This window comes from Calidris pugnax, unplaced genomic scaffold, assembly GCF_001431845.1.
Source record: "Calidris pugnax isolate Ruff unplaced genomic scaffold, ASM143184v1 scaffold103, whole genome shotgun sequence".
Lineage (NCBI taxonomy): Eukaryota > Metazoa > Chordata > Aves > Charadriiformes > Scolopacidae > Calidris > Calidris pugnax.
This window is the reverse complement of record NW_015090990.1, coordinates 15,940,889-15,959,660: the sequence shown is the minus strand read 5'-3', so window position 1 is coordinate 15,959,660 and position 18,772 is coordinate 15,940,889. Positions and strand designations below refer to the sequence as shown.

Below are 18,772 nucleotides of genomic sequence, written 5' to 3'. Positions count from 1 at the left end.
TTGGAATGGGGTGTTTTTTATGTATATAATGTATATATATTCGCATAGCACCTAACATGAAGTCTAATCAAGATGGCAATAAAGAACAGGCATTCTGGGCATAACTTTTAACACATTAATCTGACACACAGAGGGATCAGAAAATACAATTTTCGTCAAGTAAATAGTAGGGAACAGTTGGGCTAATCTGAAACTGGAATATCTAATCCATTTGAAAGTGAGACTAGAGCCTGGGCTAGCAGATTTTCTGCCAGTTGCTCAATATTTAAATGAACAGGGAAAATGTCTTGACATAAGCTTTGTCTAAAGCTGTGTTACCAGTCTGATTTTTCTAAGCTTAATCAATTAAGACATCCGCCCCTCTAAAAAACAGTCAATTTACTTTGGCAGGAAGCTTTACAGCTCCTGGTAGATAACCTGACCAATGGGAAAGAGTATATTGCCCGGGATTTTCCCCTTCAAAACTCCTGTTTCTGCTGAGCAAATGGTTCTTGGATGAGGAGTGAAATGTTAAAAATCCTGATGCCAACAGCAGAACTCCCTCTGCTGCTGATGGGCCCCAGTTTTCACCCCTTGGGGTACCCCCGAGGCTGTCCTCGGCATCCCCACCAGCCCCTGCCTCCTCTGCTCTCTGCCCCACGGCACGGCCTTCCCGCTTGTATGCGCTGTTGGACATTTAATGACTAACTCGGAAAAAGACCAAAAAAAATCACCCAAATTACACCGTTACTCGCGCAGTTCGGGAAACGGGCTGTGCACGTGATGGCGGCCCACGCGCCGGCCACCAGCGCACGTGGCGCGGGCTGAGAAAGAGTCGTTTCACAGGAACCCGGCTGGTTATCGATTTGCTTCACCCCGGAGGGTAAACCCGGCCAGGGGGCGGCCCCCACCCCACACCGGACACCCCGACCCCACACCGGACACCCCCGCACCCCGCCCGCGGGGGCTGCGGCGGGGCGGCTCCCTGGGGACGCCGCCTGCAGCCGCCAGGGGGCGCCGCGCTCCCCTCGCTGGACTGATCCACGCGGACGGGTGGCGCGGGGGGGAAGCGGGCCGTTGCTTGCGCGTGACGGTCAATCACGAGGGCGAACGGGGGGCGGACGCGACCACTCGCGGGGAGAGGGGTCAGACGCGCAGCCCCGGGCAGGGCCGCTGAGGTGCCGGGGACTCCGCAGCGCGGGGCCGGCGGCTGGGAGCGAGCGGCCCCAGCGACGCCCGGCACCCTTCCCCCGGCCTGCTGTGCCGCCTCCTCTCTGGCGGAGCGGGATGGTCCGCCCCGGGCGGGGCGCAGCGCGGCCCTCCCCTCTTCCTCTCGCGTTGGTTCCGCCCGGAGAGCCTTCGTCCCTGCTGCTGCCGCCGCCGGTCCCTGCTGCCGCTCGCGCCCGTCTTCGCTCCGGGGCCGCTCGGGCGTTTTCTCTCTGCCTTAAAGTCGGTGAGGAGACGGGCCGGGGAGGGGAGACCATTCTTGAAATGGATGAGTATGCACCAAAGAAGGCTCTAGTCAGGAGAAGTTAAATTGCACCATTTGGGTAACTACAGGCCTTTAGATTGCATGTGCAAATTTTGTCGTTTGAAAATGTTTTCAGTTGTTCTCTTGTATTTCCCAAATTTTTGTGTGCATGAAAGATATGAAGCTAATTCAGAGCGGCCGCCGTGAGGGGGGCCTGGGCGGGGGGCCCTCGGGCGGCGGGGAGCGCTGGGCCGGCGTCCAGCGGCCGGTGGGGCGGGCAGGGCCCGTGGTCGGTGGCCTGAGGTGGCTTTCTGCTTCCTTGCAGGGTGTCTTTTATGAATAATCAAAAGCCGCAGAAGCCGACGCTATCAGGCCAGCGTTTTAAAACCAGAAAAAGAGGTGAGGTGCGGTGCGCTCGCTGCCGGTACCCGCTGCCCGTGCTGCCCGCCCGGGCCCTGCTGCAGCGCTCTGTCAGTGAACAAACTAACGCCTTTATGCGCTTCTCATAGACCTTCTGAATGAGACCACACTAAACACACAGTCTTGAGGCTGGCTCTGGGTGCTAGAATGTTCTCTGGGCTGATTAAAAAAATATTTGGCAGTAAGAATTGTAGCCGAACTTACTCAGATAACCTTGGCTTAAGAGACGGTCGCTCTCACACCGTACTGAGTGTGTTTAGCCCGAAAGCAGAAGTATGTGGTACCCCCCACTTAAAGGGAAATTCCAGCACAGCCTTGTTGCAGGTTAATACGTGCACCTTAGGAGCATCTAACCTAGTAGAAATTTCAGTATTAGCGGCTGGATAAAAGTTACATTGTCCCCTTAATGCTGTAAGAATATCTGATTTAAATTTAAAAGAAACCCCACACAAAAGAACCCAAAACACCACCACACACACACCCCCTCCCCAAACAAACAAACCCCAAAGTGTGGGATGTGCAAGTGCTATCTCTGTATGTGCTCGGTTACTCCCATCAGCAGAGCTGATGATTGAAGAGGTTTGATGAGTAATTTAGTGTTTTGGTGGTGTTTTCTTTAACTTAAAGAGGAAGTGGAGACACTCTTAAGAGTTTCTGTTTATTTCTGTTGTTTTAATATAGTAGTAGTGTGTACCAGTTCAAACTGACAACACTAGGGATGCTGTAGATACTGAAATAGTAATTAAGTTCTACAGAAGGACATACTATTTTAATGTTAAAGTAAATATTTTTTTAATGTTAAAGTAGTCTATTTTAATGTTAAAGTACCTTGAGAAACTGTGAAAGTGAGAGAGTTGGATTTAGTCTGTCCAGCAGATGAAATGCTAGCATTTTTAATAATTTTTAATCATTTCACCATAGTTTGGCTTTAATCATTTAACCATAGTTTGGCCTGCAAGCAATTCTGCAGTAACAGGAAGCTTTGTGGATCTGTCCCAGAAAGTAGCTGATCCAGTAAAACTTCTTACTGCTGTATTGGCCGTTGAAATTCATTTTAGGCTACACTGTTAAGTTGCTATTTGTGCTAGTTAATAGCAGTTACCTTAGAAGACAGGAATGACTGTTTAACTTCTGGTTTGCCAGTGCAAGTTTGGGTTTGTTTTTGTGGTGTTTTTTTTTAAGTAAAATTACAAACTTTAAACAGCTCTGTGTGGCAACTTCATTTCAATGCTTTGTCTTTACAGATGAAAAAGAGAGGTTTGACCCTACTCAGTTCCAGGACTGTATTATTCAAGGTTTAAGCGAAACCGGCACTGACTTGGAGGCAGTAGCAAAGTTTCTTGATGCTTCTGGTGCAAAACTTGACTATCGCCGCTATGCAGAAACGCTTTTTGACATCCTGGTGGCTGGTGGAATGCTGGGTAAGCCCCTTTGCTGAGGCTGCTCTCAGCCTTTGTTCACTTGACTCTGCAAAAGCTCCGTTTCCTTTCAGTGTAAAAACTGTGCTAAAGAGCCCATTGAGTGTGTGGAACAGGGTTTAAGTTATCCCTGGTAAACTATCTCACCATCTTAGTGACTGAGTAATCAGGTTACTGCAGAAATACTCTGTGTACCCTACTGCACTTTTGCATGAGTCAGTTTGCAGTCTTCAAAGTGTGGACTTTACAAATTTGGCTTAAAGGAAAATACATTGTTTTGTTTGTTGTTTTTCTTATTATCAGGAGTGGATCTTGACTCTGAAGTCAAGTCTCCTCTGCCGATGTGAGGTGGATGAATGCTTGTTTCAGGTGTGTGGTCTGTGGTCAAAAGGCCAACAGAGTTGCCGTGAAAGATTCTGACCTGATTCTGTGCTTTGTGCACCCCCACCCTGTTATTTTGGAAAGTGATACTGTTTACAGAAGAATCTGATGTGCTTAGTCTTGGAAATGGTATTGCAAATCATTTGTTGTTGGCAATAGTGAGGCCATGGGCTCTAGCAGATGTCAGGGAGTGAGAAAGGAGAGGGTGGTCGAGTCAGCAGAAAACACTGGGAACTGAGGAAGTGAAATGTGATGACGAAAGATCTTGTAAACTCCTGTGCATGCTGTGTGTAAAGAGAACAGATGCTCGCTGACCAGGTGAGAAGTAGGTAAAGCTACATGAGGTTGAAAAGTATTTAAAAAAAATTTAAATTAAAAAAAAAAAAAAAAGAAATTTTATATTTAGACTTTATATTTCCTAGTACTAAATACTTTCAGTGAGAAAGGGTCAGATGTAAGGGAGCCTTATAAAATGCAGGCCATGAAAGGGACCCCTTACATTGTCTCCCTAGACTGGAAAAGGTCTGTCTTGGATTTCAGCATTTGTTACGCAATAGTTGGGGTGGGGGGAGGACTTAAATGAGAAATTGGCAGTTGCAGAAGATTTTCTGTAATGTAACAGAAATAAATTCAAATGACCTAAATGCATAGGGAGAAGAGAGGAAATACCTGATTCTGGGCCAGAGTCAGCCTGTGGATGGCAGTTCTGCAGCGGGGCGGCTGGTTTGGGAGGGTGCAGCAGGTACACGTTCAGGTGGTCTTCGTACTGGTACTGTAGAAATGTCAGGTGACTCGCTCAAGCAAATGCTGAAAAAGGCTTTCAAAATGGTTTAACTTCATGAAGTGTCCCTGCTTATCTCAGAGCTGTGTACTGGAACAGTGTTGTGTAGACTGCAGTTACTGTGGTGAGCCTTTTGGCAAGAGGCTCTTTTGCTGATGTTACAAGAGCTGGTAGTAGGAGTAAGTAAACTTGTCTGCCACGTGGAGCATCACTGCTTGAAATTGTTAACGTATCAATTGTTCCAGTCCGTGGGTTTACATTCAGGAGTCCTAACCGCCGCGGGTAGGAAGTGTTCCTTCTAGGAGTGAGGCTGAGAGGGAAGGGAAAATGCATCACTGCATTAATTAATGGTGGCATAGGGGTCCTTTACTCGCCTCCCCCTCGGTAACAAGTAGTGAGGTAGACTAGCTTTGATCTTTAGCCAAAATAAAAACAGGCATCCCGTTGCCTTACCACCTTTCAATATTCTTACCACTGTTGCTGATCTCCATCTTTTAAGTCATGTTTCTGACTAATACATAACAGAAGGGTCTCCCTGATGCGTAGGGTGGCATAGAACTCAGGGTGAGGGATTCTGGCACTGGAGTTGGTGACTTGGAGTGACCCTAGTGAGGGAGGCAGCCTGGCTACCAGTCAAATGCCTGTGTTAAACTGAAGACGAATGGTGAAAAAGCATCTTCTAATTAGCAGCTAAAAGTCTGAAGTGCCTTTCAAGACTGAAGTTTCAAGCTCATCTCGGGGGCACTGAATTTTGAATGTGTATCTCTACGTGTTTCATCTCCTGTTGTGACAGTGTTACTTAAGACAGTTAGAAAGCAGCACTATTGCAGCAGACACTAAAAAGACACTCGCTAGAATTAAGCAGCTTTGGTGGCTTTCTTTAAGGGAAGAGGAGTCTGGTGGTCATGTTAACTTACCCATATGTAAATGAAGGTGTGTTGCCAATCCAGTTACCGGTAGGGGGTCAGAATATTTAAATGTTCATGTCATAAGCTACCGATTCTAAAGTTCCACTACAGCAGTGGAGCAGATGGAAATGTAGGGGTGTCTTCAGTGATCCAGTCATGCAGTTCATCATGAAAGGACAACATGTTGCACATTATGGGTATTGGAATTCTTACTATGGAGACTGTTCGGTACTCTCACTGGGGAGTAATAGCACTAATTCTGAAACCCTTCTTTAGCCCCAGGTGGTACCCTGGCAGATGACATGACACGCACAAACGTCTGTGTATTTGCAGCACAGGAAGACCTAGAAACCATGCAAGCATTTGCTCAGGTTAGTTCTGAAATTAGTATAATTTAACTTAGACTGTTTAGTGGTCAAAAATGAATTGTTTGTGTGGTTGAAAGTTTAGGTTAAAATAATGCATGGCTTTAAGAAGCTTGCTAGAAGAGGTGGAGTAGCACTTTTTTAAGGTGAAAGTGCTCTAAAGAGTTCAGACCAACTTACTAAACTTGATTTTTTTAAAAAAATCTAAGTAAATGAATGCTTAGACCAAATATAACACACTCTCTATCTTTTTAGGTTTTTAACAAGCTAATCAGGCGTTACAAGTACCTGGAGAAAGGCTTTGAAGATGAAGTCAAAAAGGTACAGTCCTTATCAGCAGACAAATAAACCTTCCAATTCTGCTAGTTAATCACTTTATACAGAAGAGTTATATTATGCAGTGGATTTTTAAAATAGAACACTGAAGTTGTTAGTAGTAGAACAGCCAGCTGGTGTGACTAGTGGTGAAGACTGCCAGTGACCTAGTGCTTCTGCTACTTGAACAGCTTGATTGAAACAAAAGTGTGAGGTGGAGGCAGCAGCTAATCTCCAGTGAGCGATGCTGTTTTTATGGCAACACTTCTTACTCCCTTTTGCAGTTGCTGCTGTTCCTGAAAGGGTTCTCCGAGTCTGAGCGGAACAAGCTGGCCATGTTGACGGGTATCCTGCTCGCCAACGGGACACTGAACGCATCGATTCTCAACAGTCTGTACAACGAGAACTTGGTTAAAGAAGGTAAGTGTTGCCCAGCTCCTCCTTTAGGGAAGGATGATGGGGGACAAAAACATGACAAGTAGCTGGAGATGGCAGTACACCTGTGCAGCTCACTAGTTTCAGCTGGTGATAGTCTTTCCAGGATTAGCAAAGGTAAACACGCTGCCTTACAACATGGAAGGTCTTGCTAAGACATTAGAAAACTAGTCTTTTTAGAAAACTCGTGTGCAGGGCTTCCCTGTGTGACACTGGGGGTGCCATCACTAGTGCTGCCCAGCAAGGCAGTAATGTATTTTGGAGACGGGACCTTGCAGGGTGCAGAAGGTGTGTCATGTCTTTAGGTTCCTTCCTAAATTGCTGCAAGGAGAGTTGAGTGTTGGACAGGGAAGCCTTCATGATGAGGAAGGTCCAGCTTGCTGGGAGCTGCAGTGTCTCCAAGAGGAGCTTCTGCAGGCTGGCTGGGGCTGCCTCTGGGCACGGCTGCAGCTGCTCTGGGCAGGAGTCAGGGACACAAGGTGCCCTGTGCTCCCTTTGGTTTGGTTTTCAGTAATAATGTTCCTATTCCTGTTGCACAGGCGTTTCTGCAGCTTTTGCAGTCAAGCTGTTCAAATCATGGATAAACGAGAAAGATATTAATGCAGTGGCTGTCAGTCTTCGTAAAGTAAACATGGATAACAGGCTGATGGTGAGTACCTCTGAAATTACTGACCAAACATGTAAGCCGGTTTAGTAAATAGCATTTACCAGCAAAGTATTCAACATGTGTTTCTTTTGCAAAAGAGTTGTTGTAAACTTTGTTTTCAGGAACTCTTCCCAGCCAACAAACAGAGTGTTGAACACTTCTCCAAGTACTTCACTGAAGCAGGACTGAAGGAACTTTCTGAGTATGTTCGGAACCAGCAAAGCATAGGAGCTCGGAAGGAGCTGCAGAAGGAACTTCAGGAGCAGATGTCACGGGGAGATCCGTTCAAGGATGTAAGTATTTGTCTGTAGGCAAGGTGTAGGTGGTTGGTTTGGTTTTTTCCCCCTTTCTTTTTTCTGTAGGAGCTTAGTTCAAATTATCCAAAGTACAGTAGCATCTAATACTAATCTGTAGTTCTGTGCCTAATTCAATACTGAACTTAACCGCCTAACTCTTAGCAAGAATTAAAATTAGGACCCTTGGGTGTTTCAGTATTAGCTTCGTAGTCTTTCCTTAATGTCCTGAATCCTGCTGTATGATCAAGGGGGTTGCTTATGGTTCTGAAACCTCCTTGGTTGCCTTTAGAACAAAAGTTTTAATTCAGTTTAGTGTCATATGTGGCCTGTCTGCTGACTCTTGTGTTCTCACTGGCAGATAATCTTGTACGTGAAGGAGGAGATGAAGAAAAACAACATCTCGGAGCAGACCGTGGTAGCCATAATCTGGTCAAGTGTCATGAGCACAGTGGAATGGAACAAAAAGGAGGAGCTGGTCGCAGAGCAAGCCATTAAGCACTTGAAGGTATGGTAACAGGAGCATGGGCTGCTGCACCCATTGGGTAGGGCTCCAGCTCCCCTTTAAATGAGTAAAAACCTACAACCCCCCCAATGCAGAGATGGTGTGGGACAGGGAATTCTCCTTATAACTGTGGTGTTGCAGTCCTAGTTCCTGAGGCCACAGCAGTACGACTTGTGCAGAAGCACTCTGGGGTGGGGCAGGGGGTGGAAATTTCTAAGCGGTGGCTGATGGAAACTGTGTGAAACCAGCCTGGTCAGGCGGTAGGTGTGAAGTGCTCTGCCCGTGCCAATGTGTTGTTCCTCTTACAGCAATACAGCCCTCTACTTGCTGCCTTTACTACCCAAGGTCAGTCAGAGCTGACTCTTCTGTTGAAGATTCAAGAGTATTGTTATGACAACATTCACTTCATGAAGGCCTTCCAGAAAATAGTGGTGCTCTTCTACAAAGGTAACTTCTCTGGGGTTGGAGTTTTGTTGGGGAGGGGTGTTTTTTGTTTGGTTGGAATTTTTAGAGCCTGTATTTACATAATTTACAGATCCTGATAAGATCTTTAGGGAAGGTCAGTGCTACAACATTGCACTTTATGAGCTGAAGAATTTTCCACCTTCTGTTTTCAAAGGTGGAGCAGTAAAATGCAAAGGTGGATGGGGCTGTCCTTCAGGATGTACCCCTCTAGGCAAGAATACTGCCTTGTCTACTAGATCTTAAGAGCTGTGGTAGATCAGAGCTAAAGTGAGATTTTAGGGCTTTTTGGCCCTTTTAAGTTAGGGAAGGTGACACGATAGTGTATTCTTCATAGTTCTGTCTGAACGCTGACTGAACAGCCAGAGGCTGAGGCCACCAAGGTGTTCTGGGGTGCTCTAGGCTCTCTTAAATGGCTGGTAAAAGGTGTAACTGAAAAACATGCTGTGCACCCATGGAAACACTAAGGGAACACAAGGAAACTTGTTAAACTGAAGATAATATTGTACTTGTAAAACTTAAAAACTAATTGAATGCTTCCTGTGGTGTACTTTGGGCTTTAAAGAATTTGCATCTGCTCTTAGCAGTTGTCTGAAGCTTTCCTTAGAGGGTGTCACCTCAAATGGCTGAGGCACTTGAGAGTGCAGTGTCTGGGAACCCCCAGAGGCCCATCTGAGATGCTGCTCAGAGCTGTAAACTGGGGGTCCCCCTCAGTGGGGGGATGTCCAGCCACAGCTGGGGAAGGGGGACGTATGGTGGGGCTGCCAGTCAGGGCTTCTCGGGAGCTCAGGGGTTTGCTGTGTTAATGCTGCTCTTGCACAACTTACAGCTGAAGTTCTGAGTGAAGAACCCATCCTCAAGTGGTACAAGGATGCGCATCTTGCAAAAGGAAAGAGTGTTTTTCTGGAGCAAATGAAAAAGTTTGTTGAATGGCTCAAGAATGCTGAAGAAGGTGAGCAGAAGTTTAGCTCACAAGTTGAGCTTGTTCGTTTGGGGAACCTTGGGGCAGTAATGCTTTGGTTTGGGGGGTGGGGTGTTAATTGCCCCACTGAGACTAGTTGTGCCCCCCGGGAATAGCGCAAGCTTTCTGGAGCAATCCATGTGGATCCAGTGGCAGCTGCTCATTCCCTGGGGTGCAGGGCAGGGGCTGAAGGGGGGTCTAGAGGGGTGTGAGCTGCTGGCAGCCTGTTGATGAGGTCTCTCTGTTCCAGAGTCGGAGTCTGAAGCTGAAGAGGGTGACTGACCTGTGAAACTGTCCTCAGTAAAGCAAACAGGAGCTGTACATATGTGTCATGTCTCATGTGTCCTTCTGATTCTTACATCCTACCTCCCTGTATCAAGCATGATATAAGGGCTCTCATGGCAATTTATTTTAACTGTTTTCTATAGTTATTGGAATACTGGGTTTAGTTTTTAAAACCATGTTTTAAGTAGCTTACAGGAGCTATTATAGATTTGACTCTAACCTGCATTTGTCCTTTCAGTTATATTCTACCTCCTGTATTTTCTACTGTAATAATGTAATTTAAGGCCTTCCACAATGAAATCCATTTTACCCCTTGGGTTTTCTATCTCTATTTGAGTAGACATGATACGGTGAATGGCAGTTCCGTTTGCAAATTAAACTGTAAAAAGTCTCCAAAGTGAAGAGGCCATGGCTTGTGTCGTAACTTGGTGTTTCACTTCCGTCCCTGCCACTTGCTCCACGTAACCCCATTCATCGGTGGTTGTCTGTCTCCCCGAGGACTTAATTAATTGTCTCTTTACTTCCAGCATAAAGCAATCCTCTATCCCAGCTGCTGGGCGAGGTGGCTGCCCCACTCCTGGGAGCTCAGTGTCCTACTGGAGAGAAGCTGTTCTGGTGGCACTGAAGAGTAACTGGTGGGGCAGGAGGAGTGGCACCTCTGAGCCCGCTGGCTGTCCCAGCTGGTGGCCCCTGCCCCTGCTCTGCAGTCAGGGGTCACTGGTGGGGGGTCTCTCACGGACGAGAGGTCCCGCTGCTCAGGTGAGGTGGAAAAACCCTCCCCTCTCCCTCTGACGCTGCGGGGTTATTTTATGCTGGCAGTTGGCGTGTCAAACCAAACAGCTCGTCTGCTCCCTGAAACTTGGAATTCCTGATGGAAATTCTCAGGACAGCTTGTAATTCAAGAAAGATTGGGTAAGAGTGAAGTCTATATAGTTGTAAGCTAATAATGAACATTAACTGAAATACTGGTAACCAGAGTACACCTACTAAAATGTAAAAAGAAAAATTTAAATGGGTGATCACAATGCCATCTGTTCGATACTACAGTCATCTTCCTTACTTTGTAACTTTTTTTTTAAACAAATAAAGGCCATCCTTACACTTAATGTCAAGGGCTGTCTCTCTTCTCTTAGCCGAAAAGGAAGCATCAGTCATGCTAAAGGGTAAAAATCAGTCCAATGACAGTTAAGTAAAACAATTAGAATAATAACAGCTTAATTAAGATAATAACTTAATTAAAATAATAACAGCTTAATTAAAATACTTTCTTGCCTGTTAGGAAGCATATTTTATATAGTAGATGGTGATCTTTTCCACATGTTAGAAGTCAAAGTGTCCCGAGCTTTTTACTTACAGAGGAAACACGACCAGGTCCATCAGTACCTTTTTCTTAAATAAGTTTTATGTCGGTAGCTGGATTAAACTTCAGTATCCAAAAAGTCACAATACAAAATAAGGCATTTACAAAATAACTGTACAATAAATACACTAACACTTTTTATGTTTCTTTAGTGGATTGACCCCTGTGTCTGCCTGCTCAGCTACAGGCGGCAGTGCCCTATTTTTCCTCTTTCAGCGGGAAGAAGAAAGGATGTTTTAGCGCTTCCTCAAGAGTAATGCGCTTGGCTGGGTCATACTCCAGCATCTTCTCAATGAGGTCAAAAAGGTTCTCGTGGTCAGAGTCATGGCAGGTCATGAATTCCTTCATGAAGAAAACAACAAAACATGTTTTTTTTAATCTTGTAATTCTTAATCTTGAACAAAACATGTTTTTTTTAATCTTGTAATTGTACTTAAAGCTTCTCTCCCCAGAACAGTTTCCCTTCTGTCATCTTACCTTCAGTGGCTTACAGCGCCTTGAGACGTATCTCCCCGCAGAACTGTGTTCATCCCATTTCAGCCGGTCTTTAACGAAATACTTACGTTTCCTTAAACAAACAGAGCGTGGGTTGTTACTGGGAGATTCTGTTTTGTCCCTTAGCTACAAGTTTATCAGCACGTTTGTTCACAACTTGAGAACTGAGCTGCAAATGTTCCCTGAGAGTGGCCTTTTGCTTGTTAAACAGAGCAACAGGGTGATGTTCTAGTTTCTGTCAGACCAGTTTTATGCAAAACCCAAAATGTTTTTTTACAATAAAAGTGCAATCCCTGATCTGTATTATAATCAGGAACGCAATGAAAATCATGTAAAATAAATCCTGTTCACACACAACCATTATCGCTTTTTAAAAGAATTAAATAACATTATACATCTATGTTGTTTCATAGCATTATTTAAAACACCCCGTTAAAATGTCTGTATCACAGTTCTACCTGTATTTACATAACGCATTTATGAATGCATTTTTGAGTTACGAGATAACTTAAATACTTTCAAATTAAGTCTCTGTAAGGTATTTTTATTTCAATGTTCAGATTAAAATTATTATGAAATCAAAATTGTTATTAATTTAATTAATATTTAATGAATAATAAAATTATTAAAAGCTATATATAAGCAAAGAGACAAGCATACAGAGACTGGAGTTTAGATTATAACATAAAGCTAAACCAATGCAGTTTGAAAGCAAACCAGAAGCATTGCAACTGCATACCTTTTATACAAATCTATTAAACTTTTTGTAAAAATTTGTCATTAAAGCAAATCTAACAGTATTTACGTTAAACTATAGCAGTCCCAGTATGGAAAAATGTAGTTACCTGGTTTTCTTTATCATGTGCTCTGGCAAAGGCCCCAGTATTCGCTCCATCATTGCCAGGTGTTCTTTGCTGTCATGGGTCTGGAGGGAAAAGACAGTTTTGTTCATCGAGGAAGCGAACAAGACCCACACACTGACCTGCCTTCATTTCTGACCAGACCCACCAACCCATCATCAATTTCAGATTTAGGAAACCAGAGTGGCTGTAGCCACCTGCTTCCCAAAATAAGTTACAATCCACTAGAGGTAGTTCCCCTTAGTCCCCAATGCTCTGTAGCAAACTTTCACTAAGTTGGGGAGCACTACACACACGCTGTGTCGTTCTGAGGTTGGCAGCTACCTACCTACCGGAAACACTGTGAATCCAAGGTAGTATTCTATGAGAATACACCCGATGCTCCAAACATCGCAGGGTTGTGACCATCCCAGTGCTGTGAAAAGAATCAGAAGGTACACGTTCATAACAGACCGCAAACGGTTCAACAGCTGGAGCAAAACACCCAACACTTCACAGCACACAATCAATCTCAGGTGAAAGCTCAGTCTAAGAGTGATCTACTGACCCAGGATAACTTCAGGAGCTCTGTAATGTCTCGTAGACACCAGAGTGCTATGATATTCATCATCGTACGTTGCACTCCCAAAGTCCACAACTTTGATGTCTGGATTTTTCAGCGTGCGTTCGTCGCATTTCTGAAATGAATGGGGATGCAAGTGACCAAATAAAGCCAGAGGCTGGGCTGAGGGGGAGGCGGGGAGGGGACAGAAACTCACCAGTTTGGGGTTGTACTCTTCCACATAGTCAGACCTCACAAACAAAATGTTTTCTGGCTTCAGATCTGTATGTGTCAATTTGTTCAAATGCAGAACTGCAAGGTAACACACAGTAAGCACATTCTGCCAAGAAAATTTAACGAATAAAGCAAAAAAGAAACATACTTACAGTTCACAGATTTGCAGATCTGATAGGCCATCTGTCTGATGTGGTCCAGCCTAAATGGCTGGAAGCCATTCTCTTTAATGAAGTCGTAGGTGCTGAGCCCCAGCAGCTCAAAAACAATGCAGACGTGTCCGTGGTACTCAAACCACTCTAACATCTGGACACAGCGACTGCAAAAGCAGGGAAAGACACAGATTGCAACAGGGAGCTGGATAACGCTCAGATACATAAATTGTGTGTTACAGAAAGCCACGTCATAGAAACCTTAAAGGCAAAACAAAGCACGGTTGGCTTCCAACACTTACTATGTACTGTTGGGATCTGATGCATTTAAATGTGCCAGGACTTGTATTTCTGCACGAGCTGCCTCAGAGTACCTGTCAACATTTTTTACTATTTTCACAGCAACATGTCTGTCTTCCCTGTAAAGACAGGTTTTAACAGCGATTAGATAATTGATAAGTTTTAAGTAAGAATATTCAGTAACTATCAATCACCATACAGATTGTTTATTAAAAATGGTAACCTTATCAGAAAAGGTCTTTTTTTAAATACATACTTAATGTAACCAAGATACATCTACGCACAAACACAATTAAAATTTAACCTTTAGATTTTTGAAAACGTACTTGATACCTTATATAGCAGTATTACTCTTAAAAGTGCCATTTACCTTCCCTTTATATTTATGAATGCTGGGCTAACACTACATCTCGCAGCCTAACACGAGCATTGCTCAAAAACAACAGGCCACCTTCAGGCCTTTAAGTGGTAAAAATGTAACCGAGGCGTCAGAAGCCTTCTACAGTGACTAGAAAGACAATCTAGTTTCACACTATTTTTGCACAGTTTGCCATCAAACCCAAAACATGTTCTTGGTTTGTAATATACTCACTGCTAGACGCCAAAGGGCACTGCATGGTCACAGACGATACTTTAAAGGTAAGCTACAGGACGTCAGAGACCCCGCTCTTTATACTGACCTGGGGTGGTCCAGGCCCCAGGACTGCCCAGTGTGTGGGGGTACAGCTTCACCCCACATTGTCTAGGCCACCTCTCCCCACGGTCCCTTGACCCCTGCGAGGCTGGGGGGTGTCTGCAGAAGATGCCCCCATCTCCCCATCCACCAGCCCCACACAACCCTCCTCTTCAGCAGGAGGCACTAACAGACACTTGTGTTTGGCCACACGTGGCAGCCCTGAAGAAACAGAGAGCGGTGCAGGAGGAAGGGAAGATAAAACCCAATACAATCAGAAAGCATTTCCCCAACCACACCGTGATAGTAAGAAAAATTATATGTATTTAATGAAACAGACTTACGCTTTGTGATCGATGCACTCCACTACTTTTCCAAAAGCACCTTCACCCAAAGTAGCAACAATCTCATCTATAAAGAAAAGAACTCTCAGTCACAGAAGCTGTAAAGTTACTCAGATATTAAAAAACAAAACCAAACAAAAATAAACCAACCAAACAAAAAGACTAAGTACTATCACTGAAGATTATTCTAGACTGTTCTTCTCTAAATTGTAAATATCTAGTTTGAGAGATGTTACTGCACAGCTCTCATTAAGGCACATTTACAGAGATCTCATTCTAGTAGGTTCATTAACTTCATTTACTATTTGGGGGGGGGAAAAAAAGGAAAAGGAAAAAAGAAACATATTTTAAGTTCTACACAAAAAGAATAACAATCCCCACCCCCAAACAAAAAAAAAGTCAAGACAGAAAGAAAAGACTTCCAAAGCCCCCTCACATCTTAAGCTAAAAGAACTTATTCTAGCTGAAAAGTTAATAAATTTTGAAAAGTTTTCTATACATCTTGCACTTAGTACGTCTCCACTCTGACAGATCAGGTGACCCTCCTCATCATCCTCTACACTCCTGGATCTTTTCCTTCGAAGACTCTTCTGGAACGGCACCAAGATCGTCCAGCCAATCAATAAACCCGAGTGAATTCAGGTCAGAATACGAAATTCATTCAGCGGGGAGATATTCGGGCATTCAGATACACGCCAGGCCACAAACGGTTGGCAGGAGCAATTTCAAATTCAGTCCCCGGAAATTCACAGGGCACATAGTTTATGTTACAGGAGAAAAACATGGCAAGGAACAGATTTTCAGATGAGATACTCAAAGTGGCAAGGCAACAAAAAATTACAACACAATTGCTTTTCTTTTAAAAGATTGGTTCACTGAATTTTACTTTAGGATTTCAGTGCCCGTATTATTTTTTTAAAGCAAAAGGATTTAATAATTATCATATTATATATATGTACGTATAAAAAACCCCAGCCTTGTGGCCATAATTAAAATACTCATCTTAAGTAACAGATACTAAATCACTAGTCTGAATACTTGCTATTTTTTAAAACCATAAATAGCATTAACATTTACTTTACGCTCTCAGCTGAAGATCTTAAATTATAAATCCTATCTTCAGCTTTTGTAAGAGTTAAACATATAATAGAGACCAGAAAACCGCCCTGCTAGTGGGCAGACATCATATGTATCTGATTCTTCAGATTTTTCAGCAATACTTAAAAACATCTTACTAAATAAATTTTTTAAGAAGTAAAAATCTGACATTATCTCCTTGCTATTTCAGTGACACTTAGTCAAAAGCAAGTTTAAAAGCTTGTGCTTGGATCTTCTAGTAGGGCTGAAATAAATGCTTGTCATCATAAAAATTTTGAAGGCATAGAAGCGATGCCTGTATTTCAAGTACTCCAATTGATGGTTACTATTCATTAATCTGCTCAAATACAGCCAATAAACAAACAGCAAGACTATGTTGTGTGGTATCACAGTCATACCTATAAACTATACATTTTCACTGAAGGAAATAAAATCCTAGCAAGAATAATAATCTACTACTGTTAGCTAAAGGAATAAACTACTAACATTATCGACAGAATTCCCCGATCCCCCACACTCAATTACTACTGCCCAGGTAAGAATCTATCTTCTTAAAATCAAAAAAGCCTAAATTAAAATTGGTCACACCACCTGTGAATGACGATGAGGACAGGTAGTGTGATGTGTCTTGTATTTCCTTTTGTAACTACTCGTCCCACTATAACCTGATGATTTGCTACTGTGATGCCCAGTATCACATCGTTGATTGTACTCGTTTCTGTATTCTTCAACATACTGTCGGTCATGATGGTCTCTTTCATTTACACATTTGGTTTCTGAACAGGTACTACAAACAAAGGATCAAATAAACTTAATTAAAATAATTCTAGTGCCCCTATCAAGACAGGTTTTTGTTTTAAGCTATAAGACAACTCTCTTGAAATATCTCCAACTCAGAAATTAATACATTATCAGATGACCTGATGAGAATAATAAAATCTTAAAACATATGTCTGCTGATATCAGAAGTCAAAAAGTTATTTACCTCTCGGGATGTTTAGAAAAATCACGTTTGCAGTGCTTCTTCTCCTGTGGACCAGTTAATGATCTCCTCTTTCTCTTATTTGCGCTGTCGCATCTTCTGTGATCTGGACTCTCTTTTTTATCCCAGTCAGGATAATTAGTTTGCCTGGAATAGCGCCTCTGTAACAAAGATATTTTGCTCTTTGAATTACATCCCATAGACAAACAATTCATTTTCAAAATCATCAAATTAACACTACAATGAAGATTGTATTTTACCTCAACTACCCAATTTTCATTTTTTTCTCTGCTCTTCCACTTTTTTTTTTTAAATTCAAGAGGTTTTTCAAATTAACCATATTTGATAGGGGAATATAAACCAATAACCTACTACCTAGAAAGTATTTTAAAAAGAATTATCATGACTCAGACAGTTAACACATAGTGTGCATGTTATTTCTGCAAAGCTGCTCAGGCACCCAATGGTGAGGCATATACTAGGAAATAGGCATACACTAGGAAAAAAGGCAGCACCCATATACTTAAAAAAGGCATACAATATTGCCCAGTGTGCTTTCAAAAACTTCAATGAACTTGTCACACATTTTTACCACGGTTCTCTCTATAGCTTCCCAGAGAATTCCTAATGCTAAGTCAAAATGACAACAAAATCATATGACAGTTTGGACTGGAAGGGGCCTTGAAGATCGTCCATGGGCAGGGACCCCTCCCACCAGACCAGGCTGCTCCAAGCCCCATCCAGCCTGGCCTTGAACACCTCCAAGGATGGGGCAGCCACAGCTTCCCTGGGCAACCTGTTCCAGTGCCTCACCACCCTCATAGGGAAAAATTTCTCCCTGGTATCCAAACCTCCCCACTTTCAGTTAAAATTTAGGTTGTCTCCTAGGAGTTGAGTTCAAAGAGGAAATGGTGACTCGCTACACACGTCTTTTATTTCACTTTCCAATCGTAAAATCGACTCCAGCCCACAAGCTGCGCCTCAGGCCGACACGCCCGGGCCTGCGGGGCAGCGATGCCGCAGGGCGGGCCGCGGGCACCCACGGCGCCCAGACACCGCGGCTGCGGGCGCCGCTCGGCCAGTTTCCTTCCCCAGGAAGGGGGATGAGCCCCCCTCGCCCCCTCAGCGCAGGGTCCGGCCCGCACACACCCGCTGCGGAGTCCGTGCCCCGCCAAACCCCTGCTGCCACGGGAGGCTCCGTCCTCCACCCGGAGCAGATGCAGAGGAAAGAGCTTCGGCCTGTCCCGCTAAACCGGCCGAAGCCATTTTCTCTCCGCACGGAACAAGGCGGGGGCAGAGAACATGGCGGCGGGGAGGCGGGGGCAGAGGGGCGCCCCGGCCGACCCGGCCCGCCCGCTCCGGTAGGGCCGACCCGAGCCACCGGCCGCCCTCCCCTCACGGCAAGAGGCAACCTCCTTCCCCCGCACCGCGGCGGCGCCCTTCCCTCCGCCCCGCCTTCCCTCTGGCAGCGGCCCAGCCCAGCGCCCAGCGTTGTCAGCCCTCCCGCCGGCGGCGCGGGGCGGCCGGCAGCGCCCCTCCCCTGGACCCCACCTCCGCGCCTCGGGAGCGCCGCCGTTCTCTCCGGGAGCCGCTGCTCTCTCCCGCCATAACCGGGCCCAGCGGCGCCCCTCGCACCCGCAAGCCCGCTACAAAATGGCGGCCCCAGGAACTTTCTGGACGCGCGGCGGCACGTCAGAGGGGCCTCCCCCGCCGCCGCCCCCCCCCCCCCGCCCCCGCGGTGCGGGCACGCGCCAGCAGGGCAGGGCTGGGCGGGCGGCGGCCTCGTCAACCCCGAGGTGGTGCCGTCCACCGGGAGCGGGTAAGGATACCGGCTCCGGCCACCCCGAGCACCGCCGCCCCTTCGGCGGGGACGGACGGACGGGCGGGCAGCGCCCGGAGCGGTGCGTTCCCCTCCCCTCCCCTCGGCGCGCAGCCCCCGGCCGGGCCCGTACAGGTGCGCTTCACCCGGTCACGACACTTTACGGCAGCCCCGGATGCCTCCTCTTGTGATTCCGTTAAAGTAGTTTTATGTAGGGAAACCAGCGACGCAGTAAATGAATAAATAAATAAATAAATTCCCACCCTCATTTAAGAACGACTGTTAGAAG

The 18,772-nt window shown here is 45.2% G+C and overlaps 2 protein-coding genes across 3 annotated transcripts; one reads left to right on the top strand and one right to left on the bottom strand.

Moving 5' to 3' along the window:
• The first annotated feature begins 1,296 nt into the window (after window positions 1–1,296).
• BZW1 (basic leucine zipper and W2 domains 1) lies at window positions 1,297–10,731 on the top strand. Of its 2 annotated transcripts, none has more exons than XM_014954292.1 (12): window positions 1,297–1,432; window positions 1,776–1,849; window positions 3,115–3,291; window positions 5,635–5,729; window positions 5,979–6,044; window positions 6,323–6,458; window positions 7,013–7,122; window positions 7,242–7,412; window positions 7,774–7,920; window positions 8,226–8,364; window positions 9,209–9,331; window positions 9,591–10,731. In XM_014954292.1, exons 2-12 carry the CDS (start codon window positions 1,786–1,788, stop codon window positions 9,620–9,622), a joined length of 1,260 nt encoding a protein of 419 aa, XP_014809778.1. In that variant the 5' UTR covers window positions 1,297–1,432; window positions 1,776–1,785; the 3' UTR covers window positions 9,623–10,731. The 2 variants fall into 2 exon arrangements, with proteins under 2 accessions (XP_014809778.1, XP_014809779.1); XM_014954293.1 differs by having other exon boundaries at window positions 1,358–1,428.
• Window positions 10,732–11,009: 278 nt separating this feature from the next.
• CLK1 (CDC like kinase 1) lies at window positions 11,010–17,998 on the bottom strand. The gene is given in 14 exon segments (XM_014954291.1): window positions 11,010–11,185; window positions 11,187–11,327; window positions 11,463–11,553; window positions 12,326–12,405; window positions 12,673–12,755; window positions 12,888–13,017; window positions 13,099–13,193; window positions 13,268–13,434; window positions 13,570–13,686; window positions 14,585–14,651; window positions 15,084–15,174; window positions 16,274–16,469; window positions 16,668–16,825; window positions 17,814–17,998. Coding segments are annotated over 14 exon segments (1,605 nt in total). The 5' UTR covers window positions 17,931–17,998; the 3' UTR covers window positions 11,010–11,113.
• Between the last annotated feature and the right edge of the window lie 774 nt (window positions 17,999–18,772).

What these genes read in the sequence shown, in the direction of transcription:
- BZW1 (XM_014954292.1), top strand. Translation starts at nt 1,786, where the DNA reads ATGAATAATCAAAAGCCGCAGAAGCCGACGCTATCAGGCCAGCGTTTT. An exon ending in AGTGGTGCTCTTCTACAAAG is followed by an intron (nt 8,365 to 9,208) that starts GTAACTTCTCTG and finishes CACAACTTACAG; the next exon opens with CTGAAGTTCTGAGTGAAGAA. An exon ending in GCTCAAGAATGCTGAAGAAG is followed by an intron (nt 9,332 to 9,590) that starts GTGAGCAGAAGT and finishes TCTCTGTTCCAG; the next exon opens with AGTCGGAGTCTGAAGCTGAA.